This window comes from Perna viridis, chromosome 1 (assembly GCF_037379345.1).
Source record: "Perna viridis isolate PV_CMFRI_1.1 ecotype Kerala chromosome 1, ASM3737934v1, whole genome shotgun sequence".
Classification (NCBI taxonomy): domain Eukaryota; kingdom Metazoa; phylum Mollusca; class Bivalvia; order Mytilida; family Mytilidae; genus Perna; species Perna viridis.
In genome coordinates this window covers 9262421-9283553 of record NC_142445.1, presented here as the reverse complement: position 1 = coordinate 9283553, position 21133 = coordinate 9262421, and the positions used below count along the sequence as shown (strand labels likewise).

General features: G+C 33.3%; 1 protein-coding gene and 1 long non-coding RNA gene across 4 annotated transcripts; one reads left to right on the top strand and one right to left on the bottom strand.

The window, feature by feature from the left end:
* The first annotated feature begins 956 nt into the window (after positions 1-956).
* Positions 957-21133, top strand: LOC148627139 (high mobility group protein B3-like). Its single transcript, XM_088568310.1, has 5 exons — positions 957-1095; positions 10661-10785; positions 18743-18992; positions 19528-19634; positions 20261-21133. Exons 1-5 carry the CDS (start codon positions 1092-1094, stop codon positions 20402-20404), a joined length of 630 nt encoding a protein of 209 aa, XP_088424436.1. The 5' UTR covers positions 957-1091; the 3' UTR covers positions 20405-21133.
* On the bottom strand, positions 3118-5759 carry LOC148627140 (uncharacterized). Of its 3 annotated transcripts, XR_015919849.1 has the most exons (3): positions 5000-5759; positions 3839-3877; positions 3146-3627 (listed from the first exon to the last, which is right to left on the bottom strand). It is a non-coding gene; the product is annotated as an uncharacterized LOC148627140 (long non-coding RNA). The 3 variants fall into 3 exon arrangements; XR_015919848.1 differs by having other exon boundaries at positions 3118-3627; positions 3839-5759; XR_015919847.1 differs by lacking the exon at positions 3839-3877 and having other exon boundaries at positions 3160-3627.

Here is a 21133-nt window from a genome sequence, read left to right as displayed (position 1 = left end):
TGTTGTATAAACTACTTTCTTTATTCGTATACCTATTGATAAAATTTCAATAAAAAATCATCATAAACACTTAGGCATAACATTTACTACAATGATGCAAAATGGTCCTTGCATATTGAAAATATAATAGCTACGAAAATTAAAATTTCAACTGAATCGTAACATTTTAGAAAAACTACATTTATTCGACCATTATCAGAATATGTCCCTGAAGTATGGGACAACTGTAATGCTTCACTCACTGGAAAATTAGAGCAAATCCAAACGGAGGCGGCAAGAATTGTAACTGGATTACCGGTGTTTACAATAATTGAAAACATAAATAAAGAAGTGAAATGGGAGACTCTACAAGAACGTCGAAAACGTCGAAAATTACAAATGCTTTATATTATCGAAAAAAGCATGCCCCTGAGTATTTGTGTAATCTTGTTCCACCTAAGGTACAATCTATTTCCAACTATCCATTTCGAAACGGGGATGACATTTTATTGCCGTATTGTAGATTGTCTGTTACGAGGGAATCCTTCCTTCCAGCTACTATTAAGGAATGGAACAATCTCGACATTACAATAAGAAAGATTGATTCAGTATCCAAATTTAAGTCGGTTTTAACTAGGAATAAGGACCGATCCATTGTATCGAAATATTTTTCATACGGGCCTAGCAAGCTAAATGTACTGATAACCCAACTAAGATATTCTGCATCTTTTCCGATTATGACCTGCACCGAGTAAATATCATCACAGACCCGCTATGTAAATGTGGTACTAACATGGAAGATGTTGATCACTACCTCTTTCATTGTCCTTTATGTATAGTCCAAAAACAAACTTTATTTAATAATTTAAGCTGGCTCTGTGATTCTTACAAATGTACCGAGGCAATACGCAATAAAACCGGGATATTAAGTTTCGAAATCGAAGTGTAGGTCTTAATTTTTTTTAGTTTGACGATTATTTCCCTTGCTTGGCGGGAAAAATACTGTAATTTAATTGGTTGATTTTAACGCACTGAGTTAATCGCACAGCGTCAGAGAAACAGCTTATAATTTTGAAAGTATACAGACTCGCTGTTCTACTGAAGAAAATATCATGGGTACGTTATATGACGTGGGTCGCTGCTATTTGAAATTAAGGTTTACTCTGTTTGATCCGAAGCGATTTCGTCTGCGATTCACGTTCAACTTCATTCCTTTGTTCTTTAGGATTCTTTACAAAAGGGGGGTGCTTATATGCTAGGTACTTGTATATACAATCCATACTTCATTTACTATCAAACTTAACAAAGTACTGACAGTTAAGAATCTCTGAGGAAAAGAATTATTTAAGACTATTTTGATAAAAAAAAAAAACCAAAAAAACATCTTAATCTAGCAATTTTAAGAGGTATTTCAAGCTATACCGGCCAAGGAGAAGTTCTCAATTTCATTGAGGAATATATTTTTGTGAACAGATTTGCGCGATCTACTCTAACTAATACATAAATTCATACTTGTCCTTATATCCTTTGTTTGTTTGTTGGGGTTTAACGTCCGAGCAGCAATATTTCAGCTACATTCAGACGATGAACATGAAATTGATGATTAAATGAACATGAAATGACGATGAAAAAGGGATGGGACACAAGGACAATGGGGTCGACAAACTTAGATTAGGGAGGTCAGTCAAAATATGAAGTATATAGAAAATGTACAAGTTTATATTAGTTTGAAAGAGCCCAAGAAATATAACTTACTGGTGCAAAAATTTTTAAAATCGGTCAAGGGGTTCAAAAGTTATTACAATTTAAAGTTCAAAATTTTGGTCATTTTTCTTGCGAAGGCAAAAATGTCACATTTTGGGCACTTCTGTGGCCCACATAAGTCAAACAGGTAAATAAATTCATACATTGTGTCTTAATCATTTAAATAAAGCCATTTCATACTTTGATTTAAGCCATTCAGGAAACTTGTATCTTAGATACAAAGAAAATTACACTTTTTTAAAATTGGCAAAAAAACACTTTGGACTTAGTTTTTTTTTGCTATGTGTCAACAGCATCGTGAATTAAAGTGCCATTTTTGGATATTCATATTTGGAAATTGGAAGGTAGTAGAAATCTGATACTTTGCTGTTCTTTCAAGAGTAATCCATTAAACAGAAATAAATAAACAAATATTATGTCAAAACCTTGGATTTGTTTTTCATTGGAATCAGAAACACTGCGGCAGACCCCCTTTTTTTTAAATGCGTTTTTTCAACAAAAAAATACATTTTTGCTTACTAAGAATTCAAAAAAAATATTTAATTTTTTCTGTCACTTGTTTTGTGTGGCAATAAAGTTGCTTGACTTGAAAAATCATGTTTTTCAGCTCAAAAAAATTTTAGGGTAAATTTTAGAGCTATTTTCAGTGGAAAAAATGGCGAAAGGTCAGACAAAAAAAGACATTTTGAATTTAAAAGCAGTTTTTAGCACATGACAGTTATTGTTATTGTGATTAAATATGTAAAAACACATTTTTATCAAGAAATAATTGAATTATATTTAAAAACCAACAAGCAAATGTTGAAAAATGGGGGTAAATCAAACATTTTTGAAAATTTCAGATTTCCAAAAAAAAACGCATATTTATGCTTATATTGATCAAAATATCAACCTACCATATACTTATGTGGTACCATTTTAAAGCTTAGAATCTAAGCTATCACATGAAGATACTTTCATCTTATTTTGCTATAAAATGTTTAATGTGGATGAAAATTTGTTAGGCCTATACCTTAAATGAAGCCAGACGATAATCAAAATAAACATACATTTTTGCCGCAAAAAGTGGCAAAATAATATTATATCAAGGTCTGGTCAATTCTAAGATTCCTAATGTAGTCTTGTAATGTTTTCTTGTTTAAATAGGGTCTTTTAACATGTTAAAATTGAATAAAATTTCAAAAACAAATGCTGTTTTCCCAAGAAATTGAGAAAATTTTTATGAATACATTGACTTGAACCAATGCGCATCCTTTCACTATGGAACTTTGAAGCCCTAGCTGTTTCCTCGTGTACTATTATGTATATTCAATGATAATAAACAAAATATCATCATTTGATTAAGTTTAATGAACTTTTCGAAGTTTCCATTTCAGGCCAGAAGGGTTTCTTCACTAGGATCTAGTATGTCTGCCAAATCTACAAAAGAAATTGTGTACATAAGGACATTACACCTATTAACATCATTTACCTTATCAATTTACTTACAGTTAGTTTACTTTCTATTAAATCATAATCTGGTTTGCTAACAATCTGAAAAAATGTAAAACTTTATTTGATGTTGGTTGCTCACAAAGCGGTTGACAAAAGATGTGGCGAGGAGTTAAAAACACCGAACTTCCTTTTCCAGAATAATTATCTTCATTTCAAAACAAGAAGATTGTTTTATAAGGTTATATTAATGTTATGTTAAATAACTTAATATGAACAATTTCGCTGCGTGATCCGTCTGATTCTTCTATCAAGTGTTGAACTCTCTTACCAATCAGGTTATCGGGTTCAGGTGTGTCTGGAACTACCCTACTTACTGTACCCCACATGGTCCTACCTCAGACTCAGCCCATATTCCTCTCATAGCATAGCCCACTATGCTGCTCAGGCCATCTGAAATAAACAAGTAGTGGAATTCAATGAATATGTACTGTGAAGCAGTTTTAAAGCAGAGTCTAAACACAAAACTAATCGACAGTTCTTGTAAGTAATATATGATTCAAATGTAAATGCTTATTTGTTACCATAATTAAAAGACTCAAAAGTTTTACTATTAAAATAAATAAAGCTACTAAACTAAATCAAAGTATAAAAACTAACTTACCATGAATTCGAAACATCTCCAGAACTCAACAAAATGAAACTAAAATGATGAAAAACAAACAGAAAATAAAACTAAATCATAATAAAATTTACATCAGTGTTTACTTTTTATATGACAAAATAAAATAAATATTTAGGCAGCCTGTTTACTAATACTTTCTTCTGAAATAAATCAATAATTAGAAGAAAAAACACAGTACAAGTATGTTTCATATACATACAACAAAAGATTGGTATTATGAGTCAATCAATGTGATCCTAAAAAGGCAAAAAAAATATTAAACCATAATTAATTAAAATTTAATGATAAATAATGTATATTACTAGGATTTTAAACCTTTTCCAAGCAATTGTACATGTATATGAATATTAAATAAGTAGAGCATCTACAATCCTCTAAAAAATGAATATGTAAGTTAGCTGTTAAAAATTGTACAATATGAATATATAAAGTAAACTTAAGAAGATGCAGGTCATATGTAAAATATGCAATTGCCACATATATAAATCTCATCAAATAAGTTCTATTTATCAAGTAAAGTACAAGCAGGGCTACATGATAATTGTTCTAATAAAAGTCATAATTAATATATATTAACTGATAAAATGAAAACCAGAAAAAAAAGTTGTGTATCATTTGAAGAAGCAATTTAAGGTTGAATTTTTTTTCTACATATGATAATTTTGAATAAATAAAACAGTTAAAATAAATATAAAGAAGGTTTATGCTTAAACATGTGAGTTTCATATAAATTGGGCACTACATATAAATTAAAATTGAATTATCAAGGAAATTAAATGCAATATGTGCAAATTCTCCCAACCAATAGAAAAAAAGCAAGGTAAAATACAGAGACTTCCGATAATATAGGAAAGTCGATAAAGTCCAAAAGATTTTGAATGGATTGCAATCAAACGTTGGGAGAATTTACCTCATTACATATTCATCGTTTAATAAAAATGTTATGGAAACATATTCTAACTAATGCTAAATGAGAGTAATCTTTTTTTAAATCAGCTCATGCAGAATCAAACGAAAATCAGACCTTCCAAGAAGGTGAATATAGTTTTTAAGCTTGCAGATGATAAAAGGTCATTCTAGAATTTGACCTTACGGAAACAGGGCGATTAGGCTTATATTAGACATAATTTAGGTACTTACCGTAAGTGATTGGCCTCCATGGCCTAGGTCCATCGTTGTCTGCACCACCAGTCAAAAATCCGTCCAGAAAACAGTCGGTAAAAGGCATTTATCCACGAGTGTTCGAAAATCTTAACAGAAGCTATGGCGGATCAGTAACATCCGGTTAGCAAGAACGATAACCGGTCCCGCTTTAATTTTTGTGAAAACCACGCCCTGACCACCCTAATATCCAATCGATTCCGCAAGCTATTATTGTTTTTCTTCTGAAACCAGGGTTACGGATGGACGCAGAAAGGATTAAATTTTCGGAATCCGACTGTCAGTGCATTCTGGGTACGCAAAAACTTTTTTTTTCAACATGTTTTTCCTTAAAATTGCGTAAAAAGTATGTTTTGTAACCAAAAAATTAGCCTGACAACCGGATTATCAAAATTGAAGATATTTCCATAAATTTAAGCCATAAATGAAGAAAATCGGTCCAGTAATAGCTTGCGGAATGAATTTTGAAATAGGTATGATCTTTGACACATAGTTTTTCAGGCGGCCATTTTTCTCAAAGTATCGTCACTTCAAACGTTTGTACCAAATGACCATCAACTCCAATAACAATGAAAGTTGTATATTTAGATAGAGAAATGTCTCATCTTCAATTACATATATTTTTTATTGTCATGCAATGGATTTTTAACCATTTTCTAACGTGTTAAAGTTGACTCAAAATTGAGAATTTTGCTCTCGCAAGAATATCGATAAACGCACTACCGACCTCCCTACTTAGATTGCCACTGGAAATAGGGAGAGGTGGGTAGGGTCGGGCAATTTAGCCTCCTGTGGCGGAGCACAAAGGTTCCTTCTCCTATCGAATACCACAGCAGGGTTCTTTAACGTGCGAGGAACGTGGCATCTTTCCCAACATGGTGCACCGCTATGGTTTGCGGTCAGGTTCTCTGTATTATAGCCTGACAACCCCAGCATGTAACGGGCCAGGGGTACCCCATTCAACCACCTGGGGCACACATCCCAGTTGCTCTGTGGGCAGAGCGCCTAGCCCACGGCTAGGTTTCTGAGCACCATTTAGTGGCCTTATACGACAAGCTTAGTGCAGGCCTATTCTTTTAACACCTGGACCTGCACGGGGCTCCTTATATCCTGAATTGCCTTCCCAAATAACCTTTTGATGTGAGTGAAACAACATAGCTTTACTTTGTGATGTAAGTTATCTTATGCATGAAGTTGAAAGTAACAAAATAACAGGAAAATATATATTACTTTCATCAATTGGGTATACAAATCTGTCTAGATTTATTATCTGACTTCTAGCCATCCTAACCTCTGCTCTAACATTTGTCTATTTAGTAAATTTGCTTATGCTGTTTCAAATTATTTTAGGTCTTTTATTTACATAAGCAGTGGTAAGGAAACAAGTCATTCAAGTAGACAATTTTCAGCAAATTCTACAAATATTTAAGATATTAATGGGTCTTTGGCATATGTCCCTGCCTTTTCAAGTCACTGCATGCAGTGATTACCCCAGAAATAAGACTGTTTTCCCTAATGTAATTTTTCTAACTTGTAAAAAAAAATGGCTATAAAAATGTTCCTAAATAAGATTGATTAGACTCCAATCTGTAGTACCAAGTAGTCTACCCTTATTGTTTTTGTGTAAGGCTCACAATTTATATGGCCATCTTACGCCCTTGCAATTGTTGTATATTCTTACAGTTTGGCAAATTTTCTTATTTCCAGATTTTTTTGGCAGTTCCGTGCCCTCTTTTTTTATGTATTCCTTAATTGTTGTACCAATAGGGTTTGTAAGTCTCATTCTAGTTTCCCTTTAGAAATTTCCTATGTATTTTATTATTCTCCTCCGGGAAATCGAAACACTGCATCACAGTGCAAAATCATCTATTTTATACTTTTCTTGACATTTCTATCCTGTAGAACTAGATATTGGTCATATTTTGACAATAATTCAAGGACCCATTCTCATGAAACCATAGTCACATGACAAGACTTACATAATCTATATTCATTTTCAGTTTGAAAACTTTGATCAAAAACTATGTCCTAAGGCAGTTGTGAAGAAAACAAATAATGTTCTTGCCAAGAAAAAGCATAAAACAACATGATAGAAATTTATATTCATCCACAATATTGGATGTTTCTGTAAATAAAATCAGCTTTTTGCAACAAAAAAATGAAACTTGCTATATTTTACCTCAAACTACCATTTTTAGGGGTACACCTTACTATTTTCCTTCGAATGGGGTAGGCAAGTCTGGAAGTAAAAGTGCTGAATATGGTGTTTCAGTATAAAATTATGCTAATTAAGTACCAGTCCATATAAAGTTTAGACAGTGCTAATAATAAAGTTATTCATGGTGTAGAGAAACCCTCCAAACAAACTGGTTTTTCAGGCTACATATGCTATATTTTTACATTACAATAACCATTTCCTTATTCAGATCTGCACTTTTGAGAAAAACATATATTCTTCTCCCACTAAAATCAACCAAATCAGGAACAATAACTCTTGCAAAGTGTCAATTTCATGTACAATCTATACAATTTTTTTCTGAAAAGCGCAACAACTGAATGAAAAACGTAGACTGATAATGTGATCAGTAACTGTTTATGAACAAGAAATAAAACTGAATTTGGTGGGTTTTTGACATGCATGAATCACCTTCTGTCTGATTTTTATGAAGACTGGTACTTAATTATTATGACTGGTGTTTTTCTTGTTATCCCTATCCTTTATTAGATTAATTATTCTAACTGCAAACTCAAGATATTTATGACATCCCAAATTTCCCCATTTAAAATATTAGCACATATGTTTGACATAAAAAAGATGATTACAAAAAAAATCACTGGCCTAGTTAGGGGCTGCTCTGGCTTCCAAAATTCTATCACCAGAAAATTAATCAGCTGCCATTTTTTGTTGCCTGTTTTCAGAAATAAGAGCCAAAGGGTGCCAAAAAAAAATACTTTTTAAAAAAAGGCAGTACAGTAGATTCCGCTTAATTGCATAGCCTATTTGCCAGTAAAAATTATGCAAATAACCGGGCTATTCTTATAACCGAAATTACGATTTTACCGGAAGTGCGAGTTCAGGTAAGACGACGATACTGTGGATCAACCAGGGATATCACTGTTCAACATTTCTGATTTGGTATTTAATTGTTATAGACCTTCTCATTGTCTTGTTTATTGACCTTCTTTACGCTGTGTGTATTTATAAGTAAAACCACGTGTTTCTCATCTATAAATAGTCAAGTAATTTCCTGACCTTTCTACGAAAGCAAATCCCATATTTCATATTTCAGGCAGGATTCAGTGTAATATTCATCAATGTTTGCAGTTTTTGGGCTTTTGAAATGGTCTGTGTGTTTTTATTCCTCTGTTCATTGTACACTGATAGTTGTGTATTATACGCGTCATTGACCTCGATATATTCCTATGAAGAGTGGATAGTATGGGGCACCTTAGGGTAGTTGAATTTCATTAGACATTGTACTGAATGAATGACTTTTAATTTTCGTATGATATTTATGCCTAGTAACCCAAGCTCACTCAAAACTGTTCAGCTCATTAATGAAAATTAAATTTACATTGATAATCATTTGTAGTCGGAAGAATTTAAATAGGGACAAAAAATACCCCAAGCCGAACCTCAAGCCGCATCATAAGGTGATGTTCGGCATGTCGTCAGAAGTCATTGTTCACCTAGGTGCTTGTTTATTTTAATGTAATTAGAAATCATTTATATTGTCTTTTATGTCCATGATTTTTTAATCCATTATTAACACCTCCTGATTGATGATAATCTAGTTTTTACAACAATAAATATGATTGACATATTTATGACCCGAAGGCTTAAAATAGAATTTGGGAAAACCTGTCTTTACCTGGACGAGGCAAAATTCTCTATGCAATAAACCGAAATGCACCTCCAAGGCCTATGCAAATAAGCGATTTTTTCCCTAATAGAATAATAGGAAATGGTTTTGTGCAGGAGAAAATTATGCTAATAACCGAAATATGCAATTAAGCGATATGCGATTAAGTGGAGTCGACTGTATTAAGTTCACTGCTGAATTATCTTTGTCAATTCTCCATTCATGACATGCATGTACCCAAGATTCACTCTTGATGCATGTAGAAAGCAGGTTTTTAGCTCTAGTCTGTCACTTTCATATGCATCAAATATTAAGTACTACTCCAGAAACAGGTATTTTACTTCCATCAAGCCCTGTGCAGGTCCGGGTGTTAAAAGAATAGGTCTACAGCAGCGCTAAGCTTGTCGTAAAAGGCGACTAAATAGTGCTCAGAACCCTAGCCGGGGGCTAGCACGCTCTGCCCACAGAGCAACTGGGATGTGTGCCCCAGGTGGTGGAATGGGGTACCCCTGGCGTGTTATATGCTGGGGTTGTCAGGCTATAATACGGAAAACCTGACCGCAAACCATAGTGGCGCACCATGTTGGGAAAGATGCCACGTTCCTCGCACATTAAAGAACCTTACTGTGGTATTCTCCCGGAGTAGGAATCATAGAGCTCCGCCACAGTGGCAATCAAAATTTGTCGACCCCATTCTCCTTGTGTCCCACCCCTTTTTCCATTCATCATTCATGTTCATTTTATCATCAATTTCATGTTCATCATCTGAATATAGCTGAAATATTGCTGCTCGGACGTTAAACCCCAACAAACTTCCATCAAAGACTAGATTACTATTCTCATACAGTCCCTGATTTTAAAACATGCATGTTCACCTAAGTTGCCCTTTATGGTCTAATTTACCTAATACAATATAATTTACTTTTTTTTTTTATTATTTTTAACAAACTTGATTCTTTTTGTCAAGTGATAAAATTTCTATGAAACTACAGTTTGTACCATGGACCATTAATTGTGTCCCTGTTTAATTATCTTGATATCTGAATAGCATTTCCTTAATTAGATTTTGGGAATCCCCATTCTATTTGTTTATCGATTTTCCCGCCAAAAAAGTCGCATGGCAAAAGTGTAAACAAATGTCGTCCATTTTCTTTTATCAATTCTTTCATTTCGAAATATTTAGACACTTCCTGATGGGATAATCATTGTTAATTGGATTTAATTTATTGAATGTATTACATGGTTAAATAGGGCTGTGAAACTTGTGTGTAGCCACGTGCACATGGCCTTAATTGTGTTTACCTTTGACCAGATGATGAGAGTTTTGATTGGCTCAATGATATATTTACATTTGATTGACACCTCCTATGAGGATATTGTCAGTTCAGTCGCCTGGTCTAATTACCTTTAATTGCCTTCAGTCATAAATTGGTCATAGTCAATTAACTCTGACTGTCAACACAATTGTTAGATTGGAGAGAATATCCGTTGCTGATAAACTTCCTGTCAATATCAATATACAAAACCTAGGCGCCAAGAAAATCGCCAACTGGCTATTTTTGTCGCCAGATAAAATAAAAAAATAGCAAATTGCAACATTGGCACAGCCCAGCGCGATCCCTGCCTAGTGGAAACAATAGCCAACAGACATGTCTGGTAAAAATGCTATTGGTCCTTTAAAAATTCCTATAAAATTATTGATTTGAATAACAATTGCATATCATTAGTGATAGTTCTGGCTATTTAGTAAATATGCTAACAATGCTAATTTTTTCAGGAAAAACAAAGGGAGCTAAAAGACCAAAGGATGAGAACAAACCAAAGAGGGCCACATCTGCATATTTTTACTATTTGGCACATTGTAGAGAAGAGGCTAAAAAATCTGGGAAACAAGTGACAAAGGTATAAAACTGAGATTAAAACAATGCTTTTTTAAGTAATGCTTCATTTTTTTGGAGAATAATTTGTGCACTTGAACAGTAATTCCATGTACCTTGTAAATAATTGTCCGTAAGCAGTGATTTTCTGTTTATGAATTAGAGCTGAAATAAGGCTGTTTCCCAATGCCAAAAGCATAATTTTTTTCCCAAAATTTCCCCCTAAAGTTCACAAATCCTGCTATTTATTTATTTTTTTTATTTTTTTTCAATGATATATCAATTTGGGACTTACCAATTACGGTTGAAAACTTTTAACTCCCAAATTCACTTTTTGTTAATTTTGATATTGGTGTCGTACTAATTTTCCAGTTTGTTATATATTTTAGTTTTTTTTTCCCAATTTGTAAGGCACAGACACCTTTTAAAAACAGTTGAAAAATCACTGGAAAGATTTATTATCTCACTACAGGAGCCTATTAAATAAAAAAAACCCAAAGTTTTTTTTTATACGTGTACATGTATAGTCCATATGGTAATATTCTTAGAAAAAAGTTTTGTTCAGTAACATTAACTTTGTTTGCTTAGCCTCTGTTAGACACGTTCCCAGATGATATCTCTATTTGAAGTCATTAAAAATTCTAACACTGGTGAGAACAGAGAAAAGGTTAAGCTCTTTACAGCCATAGTTTTTAATTTGTTGGTTTGCGGATCCGTTGACTCTTTTTTTTTTTTCAGCTTGGAGAAAAAAAATTGGGATTTCAGTTTTCCGATTATTATTTTTGAAACCACCAACTACCAAAAAAATTGGCAAGTGTAGTGTGGAAAACTACTAATCACCAGCTCGCCAAATACGAGTAGATGTGTAATTTGGCGAGTTGTCATTACAATGTTCCATACAGCTAATGACTATTTTGACGATGCCACTCGTCCACGGTGGACAAATAAATTTGTCCACGCTTTGCCCACCCTTAATGCCCGCAGTGGACAGTATAGTGTCCACACCCAGTATCCGGTGGATGTGTGATAACCTGTTGTTTGGATTTAATCCATGATTTGCAATTTTATTACAATGTTCAAACAGTTGACAATCATTACCTTGACCATGAGAATCAGTTTTCTTACACATAATTGGCCTCAAGTCAAAATTGCGACACCACCAGGTATTAACTTAGGAATTAATATAATTATGTTTTTATATGAATGAGTAATCAAGGGAACCAAGGTTATAGTGGTAATCAAAAGAATGTAATCCAGGGACTAAGAACAGACATGGAAAACAGACATACACAACAAAGAACAAAGTAACTAAAATCATACAAAGTAACAAGCAAATGAGCAACTCGGACTCCACTAAAAACTGGGAGCATGGACCAGGTGCACCGGTAGGGTAAGTGTCCTCTGCTTTTCTAGAAACACCCGCCGAGTTGGTCATAAAAAGTCAAGTCTGGGGTAGACAAATGGTAGACCCGTTGAATAAATCAGTTTTCATGGTGCAGACGGATTTACCATAACGATCCACGAGTTCATGATGACAACCATAAAACTTCTGTAGTGATGACTTCAATCTTGTAGTAACATAACCCTGCTCCAGAAGCCTATTTGTTAGAGTTCTATAGTGATACAAAAAGTCTGCGTAGTTTCGGCAAGCTCTGGTATAACATGAGATGTGATATGAACACTCCATATGCAGGTGCCGAAGGGATGATGCCACAGATGAAAGGAAAGTTGACAATTCTGAATGAAAAGTTGTCACGTTTGTCATAAAGTTTGGTCAATAATGCTTTAAACTCTTGGTTTTTTTTTTGTTTGTTTTGTTTTGTTTTTTTTTTTCTTACGGCCCTTATCATACTTAAGTCTATCATTATATAGTATCATTGAAATGTAAACCTGGATTAATTGGAAACTTAAGTTGATATAATTTTTAAAGAAATTCGTAAGGCCATAATTTTATCATTTCCAGTTGCTACATGTATCATGTAATAATATTGTACACCTGACCTGTCACCAGATTGTTACAAATTGTAAATTACAATGTTCAAGAATATCGAGTATTTGCAAACTCCTTATTTTACAGACAACCTATTTAACGCAGTTGTACCTTCTTAGTGAAAAAAATGGATTTGAAGCAAACATGTGCAACTTTAACTTACGGTCTATAAATAACCAATTTCGGTATCATGTCATTTCATCAAAATTGGATAGCGGGAATCATCGTTGGCAGATAATATATGATCCAGAATTATTGAACCACATAGTTCGTGAGTTTTCAAATGGCAATAGATTTAACCGCATATTATCCAAGCACATGTTAGCCAAATATAGTGATGGGTGAAAATTTCCCTCTTAAGTTGAATATGCAGTTCTTTTCGATTTAACGCACCAAAGACAATTAAACAACTTACTTCTTCTGGGTTTTTTTTCTTCTTCACTTAGTTCAACAATTTTGACTACGATTAGTTCCGTTATTATATAATAAAATTAGCATACAAATAGTAAATTAAAATGTTCAAGAAAATCGAATACTTGCAAACTACTCATTTTACTGACGGATTTCTTACGTAACAATTCTAAAAAAAAAAAAAAGTATTTTAAACAAATAAATATAAAAATGCTATGAGTGTGTCAATTTCTTATGCAGATTTTATAAACACCTTTGTAATATCGTCCACTAATCAATGTGTCCCTGTGTTTCGTATGAGGTAAATTGACATTTCGTTGACACGGCAACAATTATTGATCGATGAACAACATGCCTTATTTGATAGGTAATAAGAAGAGTAATAATACATGAAAGTATTTAAAATTCGACACCGTCATTCAAAAAACATGTAACTTTAAGAGACGTATAGAAATATAAAACTGTTTTCTTAAATTTTTCATAACCATTGACGTTAAATCATAACTATTCATTTTATTCATTCGTAGAATTCATAATAGAATGAAGTTTATGAGTTTTGATAGTTTGGGAAACAAGTTAACACTAGCTGGAGATGATAAAGTCAAAATAACTTTTAATTGAAAAGAATGTAATCAATTTCCTGTAAATTATTTAAGAGTTCAAAACCCTCATGGGTTTGTTTATTCTCAACAGGGAAGTTGGTAAACCAAGGAGAGATAATTGTTGGGAAAAACAGTTATGTTATTAAGTTTCTTAGTGTAATTATTACATGAAAAAAGAAGACAGATGTAAAAAAAAAAAAAAAAAAAAAAGTTTCATCTTAATGAAATCCTGCATTTTCAATTTTATGTCCTTGAACTCTGCATGGGCCTTGTAGAAAGTTTTTTAACTAAGTCATTCTGTAACACTTGTTTATACCAAAACAGTGCTCAATGATAAACAGTACAAGATTTTGACCAACCCTGTTTTAAAACTTGAATTCCACTGTAAATATACCCCACACAACAAAGTTGCGAAGGGTATAATGTTTTTGACCTGTACATCTTCAGTTTTCCGGACTTTTTTTCTAAAAGCTTGCAGATATTGACATGATTTTTACCAAAATTACAGTCCTTGAACTTAAATTTCACAGAAATAACAGTTTTCTGGACTTTTTTTCTTAATGTTTGTAGATATTGACATGATTTGTGATTTATAAGTTCACCATGATAAGCTATAGGTCAAGTTTATGTTTCATTCCGCTTCAGTGATTTTTACCGAAATTATGGGCCTTGAACTTAACAAAATTCACAGAAATAAGCATTTTCTGGACTTTTTTTCTATTCACTTGCAGATGTTGACATGATTTTTGGGATATAAGTTACAGGTTTAGTTTACTTTCGTTCCGCTCCGATGATTTTTACCAAAATTACAGTCCTTGAACTTAAATTTCACAGAAATAAGCGTTTTCTAGACTTTTTTTTCTATACACTTGCAGATATTGACATGATTTTTTGGGATATAAATTCACCATGATAAGTTACAGGTCAAGATTAAGTTTTGTTTTGCTTTGATGATTTTTATCGAAATTAAGGGCCTCGAACTCAACCAATTTCAGAGAAATACATGTAACAGTTTTCCGGACTTTTTTTCCTAAATGCTTGCAGATATTGACATGATTTTTGGTAAATAAGTTCACCATGATGATTTTTATCGAAATTACGGGCCTTAGCAAATTTTACAGAAATAACAGTTTTCCAGATTTTTTTTCTAAACACTTGCAGTCAGTGTTTTTGGACTTTTTCTGACTTGAGGGTCATCATGACCCTTTGGTGTGTATTTTGAGGGTCAGATGAAATTTTGAAGGGTCACATTGTTGTTAAATGTTCTTTTAACTTTCGCCTTCAAATTACCAGTATCGTCGGACTCATTGTTGTTTTCGTCCGACCCTGGACCCTCATTATTTTGATTTGTTTTTGGGGGCTTCGTAATCCGGAAGTTCAGTAAAGTTGCCATGTTTTTAAAACGATCTGCGCATTATAATTGCGCAGCCCTATTACTAAGTTTAATGTAAAAGTCTGAGAGTTACTCTATATTTAGAAAATTGATATGCAAACAAATTTACTTTTCACATGGAATTGGTTCAGTGATAGCGTTGGGGGGGGGGGTCAGTGTGATCCTCAAGGCAATTTTTTGGGAGTCAGATAATATTTTTATGCGTAAATTACGCAAAGATTTGCGTTAACGGAAACACTATGCAATTATTGACATTAATTTAAGTATTTAAATTCACCGTGATAAGTTATAGAACAAGGCTGTAGTTGGTTCTGCTCCAATGATTTTTACCAAAATTACGAGCCTCTAACTTAGCTAAATTCACAGAAATAACCGCTTTTCTGACTTTCTTTTTGTAAACGCTTGCAGATTATGACATGATTTTTGGTATATAAATTCACCATAAGTTATAGGTCAAGTTTACGTTTTGTTCTGCTACAATGATTATTTACTTTGGCTTAACTAAAACTCAAGAAAATCAGTCTGGAGTTTTATACTACCGTTCCAAGTAACAGAAGTTAGTTAGAAGATAAAGGTCTAAGGCCTAAAAAACACTCTTATTCCTTTTTTTATCTGGGTCCTTCTACATATATTTCTCTTAAGAAACAATTTACTTTAGTATATAACATGGGGATGCTTGGGGTATGAGAGCGTGCTCACTAAGATTCTTAATATTTTTTAAAATTTTTGATTTTAGGCACATTGGTGTGTTTCAAAATTGTTCTACAATTTAATTAAGTATTATATTTAAAAAAAAAAAAGTTAGCTGACACAGTAGAATAAAATTTTTTTGTTTTACTTATAATTTTCTACATTTCATTCAGGAAATAACACATGGCACACAATTTCAATTTTCGCTACATTTTTTCCCAACGGTACTATGTTATCAGTATTTGGCCAATTGGGAAACAGAATTGTGATCAGGTGACTTGGAAAAGCATCTTTAAGGTGAGAGGGTAAAAAGTGAAACTATACAGACTATGTTGGAAAAATCAAAGACACGTCTGAATTAAAACCTATTTATCTGAACTAAAACTTAATCTGAGAAAATTATGGATTATTGTAATATTTAAAAAAAAAATACTATCATAATCGTCAATAAAATAAAGATTCTAACAAAAAAAGAAATATAAAAAAATCGCATGATTAAAGCACGAAGTTATGAGGAAAAAGATAACAAGACTTAGATAAAGTTACTACCCATACTGCAGTGTTCTAGTATTTTTCGCCCCGTGCAGGTCCGGGTGTCAAAAGAATAGGCCTGTAGCAGTGCTAAGCTTGTCGTAAAAGGCGACTAAATAGTGCTCAGAAACCTAGCCGGGGGCTAGGCACTCTGCCCACAGATCAACTGGGATGTGTGCCCCAGGTGGTGGAATGGGGTACCCCTGGCGTGTTACATGCTGGGGTTGTCAGGCTATAATACGGAAAACCTGACCGCAAACCATAGTGGTGCACCGTGTTGGGAAAGATGCCACGTTCCTCGCACGTTAAAGAACCCTGCTGTGGTATTCGATAGGAGTAGGAACCTTTGCGCTCCGCCACAGGAGGCTAAATTGCCCGACCTTACCCATCCCTCCCTTTTGCTTGTGGCAATCAAAATTTGTCGACCCTACTGTCCTTGTGTCCCATCCCGTTTTTCATTTCATCATCATTTCATGATAATTTTATCATCCGTTTCATGTTCATCGTCTGAATATAGCTGAAATATTGCTGCTCGGACGTTAAACCCCAACAATCAATCAATCAATCTAGTATTTTTCAGAAACTGAGGTTTCCATGGGAAAAATCCATATAAAATCAACTTTCCCACAGTCAATGACTGCTCTCCTAACAAAACAAATCCTTACAGCATATGAAGTTTTGAACTTGCTAGGGAAATGGTAACTAAGTACCTAACTTTCCATGACCCAAATTTCACTTTCCCCGGGTAACGGGGAAATAGGAATCCTAGGACACTTATACTGGAAATATAAAAAAAGTTGTAAATGTTTCAAGCACCAAGCTTTTATTGTGTACTTGACCTTATTGTCCTCAATCAGCTGGTACAATCGAGATCTGCTTGACCATGATTTGTTGTAATTTTCACATAGATGTAATAAATATTGATATGCAGAGATATAAAAAATCCCTTCAAAATGTAAAAATGTATTTTTACGTTTTGATGTACTGAAATCAGTTGCCCACACAATGTGATCCCATACTGTCCAAAGTTGATCCATATGAAGAAATCAAAATACCTGCTGAAAAACTTGAATATATTCTTGTCATGTTTGGCTTGTAGATCATTTTCAGCTTTTTCTTTTGCTTTTTAGCCTATATGCAGTCAGCAATTTGTTTATACATTGTAGTAGTTACACAGTAGGTTAAAAAGACTGATTTTTGTGCGTTTATTGGTTCAGTAGAACATATGAATATGTATGATGTAGTATACTAGAAGCCTGAATGTAAATTCTAGAAGAGGTAAATAGCAAAATTGGCTGCGAAGTTTCGTGGTTTCGAGAGGGTGTCGAAAAGGGTTTGGCGCAGCGCTATGCAACTTTGCTTTAGAATTAACTATAGTATATCATACTGTAAAGAAGGAAATAGATACAAAAATAATTAGAGGAATTAAACATTGTTTAAGTATTGTACATTGAATTCATTGGACACTTGGAATGAGAATTCGTGTTTAAAAATGATGTGTAGGTACATACAGTAGATTAGTATCCCACTTCTTTAACTATGTTAGGTTAGATAATGGGATCTTAGAAAATAAAAATTTCATTCAAAATATGAATAGCAGATGTGTATTTTTTTGGTTTTTTAATTTTGATATTTTTTATCCGACCGTCCGGCCCGATTTCATCCAGTAAAAAATCTGAAGACCAACAAATTAAAAAACTGTGGTCTAAAAAGGCTACCATTGATATCTTATCCAAGGGTTTCTGAGATTTCCTAGTCTTTCATTTTCAGAGCAACTGGGATGTATGCCCCAGGTGGTGGAATGGGGTACCCCTGGCGTGTTACATACTTGGGTTGTCAGACTATAATACAGAAAACCTGACTGCAAACCGTAGTGGTGCACCGTGTTGGGAAAGATGCCACTTTTCTCACACGATAAAGAACCCTGCTGTGGTGTTCGATAGGAGTAGGAACCTTTGCGCTCCGTCACAGGAGGCTAAATTGCCTGACCCTACCCATCCCTCCCTGTTATCCTTGTGTCCCATCCCTTTTTTCATTTCATCATCATTTCATGTTCATCGCCTGAATGTTGCTGAAATATTGCTGCTGGGGTGTTAAACCCCAATAATCAATAATCTTTTCTTTTTTTTTTTTTATTATGATGTCATAGGAGGAAATCTACATGACATTCTACATGAACAAAAAAAGCAATGTGGAAGTAAAAAAATACTGAAAACAAACCAGTATACCACAAAAAATTGCAAATATTAAATAACTTGAAGAAAACCAGAATTATTAAGAGATGGGAGCGTGGACCATATGAGTAATCCTAAATTGTGAATCAATATCTACATTGTTTTTTTTTTTGTTTTTTTTTTTTTTCCAGATAGGAGAATTCTCTAAAGAATGTTCCGAGAAATGGGGAGCCATGACAGCTAGTGACAAGAAGCAATTTAATGCTTTGGCAGCCAAAGATAAGGCTAGATATGATTCTGAGATGGCAGCCTACACTGGAAAACCACCCAAGGATGAAAATAAACCCAAAAGAGCCCAATCTGCCTACTTTCTGTTCTTAGCAGATTATAGAAAGAAAATGAAAGGGTCTGACATGTCAAATAAAGAACTTATCACAAGTGGTATGCTTCTGAGACTATTATAGCATGAGACTGGGGTTAAAAAAAAATGTTGTTTGACCTCTGGAACCTTCATTTTTTGACCTAGGACTATTGTAATTCCATTGCCTGTGTCCTGGACCTTCAACCTTTTTATTAATACCTTATTGTAGCCATTAATTTGAAGCTTGGAAAAGTCCAGGACCTTCCACTCTTGAAGTAAAATAAAAGCTTTACATAAACTTTTTACAAACAGTTAAGAAAAGAATCTCGCATGCTGAATATAAACATATTTGTTTATTTCTCATACTTAATGTTTATTGGTCTACAGCTATCTAAAGACAATTTGATAAACGACAGTCAATAGGGGAATATGCATTGTATAACTTTTTTATTAACTGAAAGTTACATAAAATAGCCTGTATTTTTTTTTTTTTTTTTTTTTCATCAAGAACCCAACTGTGTACTTCATTTTAATAGCATTTCAGGTGACTTTTTGGTAAAAAAAAAAAAAAAAAAAAATGTTATTTCATTTCATTTTTTTTTCTTTTTTACATAGCTGGTAGAGTTTGGGGTGAAATGTCAGCTAGTGAGAAGCAACCTTACCAAAAGAAACACGATGAAGAAGTAAAAAAATATGAAAAAGAAATGGAAGAATACAGAAAGGTGAGATTATGTTGGTTTGATCAAGTTCTCCAATGCTAATACAATGTATGAAAATGGTGCCTCTTTTAATGCTAGAGAATGTCTTTTATAAGTGTTAATGAATATCAGCTTGTTGTTCTTAAATTGGAAAGTGCTGTGCTGTAGTCATGAGACTAACGAAGAAATCAATGTTTTTTGCATTATTTTTCTTCAGCTTTTTAAGATCCAGTTTTAAATTTTACTGTTTTTATAAGTCTGATTTTGTCCATTTGAACTTCTCTGCTGTTCGTTGTAAAATCATTCATGGTTTGGTCACAGAACAGATTGAATTTATTTCGTGCAAGCTTTGCTGGTACATACATTTTAAGCCAATAATAAAGAACTTCTGGAACTTTTGGTTATGCTAAAGGTTTCATAATTATGCATGTTATTACAAAGGATGATTTGTTTTTGTTCTTGTTTTTTTTTATTTTTATTTTTTGGTTTTTTTTTTTTGTTGGAAGTAGCATATATATTTTATTAAGAAACAAATTCAAAGATCGTGTAATTATCTAAATTGGCATGTAAGGGCTGTTTTAATTTGCATGAAGCCTCATCACAGAGATGGATTTAAGGTCAAGTCTGTATTTTATTCTTATGTGTTTCAGACTGGAGGAGCATCAGCACCTAAGAAGGCCAGAGTAGATAATGATGCAGCTTCTAATGGTGTGTCTCAGTCTGAGGAAGATGAAGATGATGAGGAGGAAGAGGAAGATGATGATGATGATGATGATGAGGAAGATGATGAATGAACAAATTAAGACTTAACTATAAATAGCAATCCAGTGAACAAATGGCCAGTTGTGTGGAGTCTGTAGGCTCTGCTTCATCTGTTAACTTTCTATTAATGAAAAGTTGTGGTTGTTTCGTTCCAGAGAACTGATCTCTCCCAAGGCAGCTCTTTTTTGTTGTCAAGTTATTTATTGTTTCATCATGAGTTTCATTAGATCTGTATTCTCTTTAAGATGTAAATATTATAACATAATACATTACATTTAAAATGTTCAGTTAAACTTTTTAACAGTGATTCTGTATTCAATCAAAATAATCATTATAATTTTATATTAAAATCTTTGCTACTCAGGGAAAATAAACTTCCATCGTGTTTCAAGTCCATTTAAAAATTATGGATATGACCTAAATGAAAAGTGAGTGCATGGTTTATGTACATTTTGTAATTATTTTGAGGTCTTAAATTATGAAATGGGAGAAATGCTGAGGCAGTTTTAATTAAATAAAACCAATAATCATGTATATTGACAAATTCATGATCATTGGATGAAGAAATGTTGCCAGTGATTTCAAAAAGGTAAAGCAATCAAAGCAAAGACAAGCCTTTAGTGGTGCTGTATTGTTGAATTCATCATCATATCATGTACATTTTATTTTAGTTAAATTTTTACTATTTTTTTAGTGTAGTTTTACCATCATAAAATAAAAATATATGATTGATATATATAGAATAAATGTTGATGTCAGTA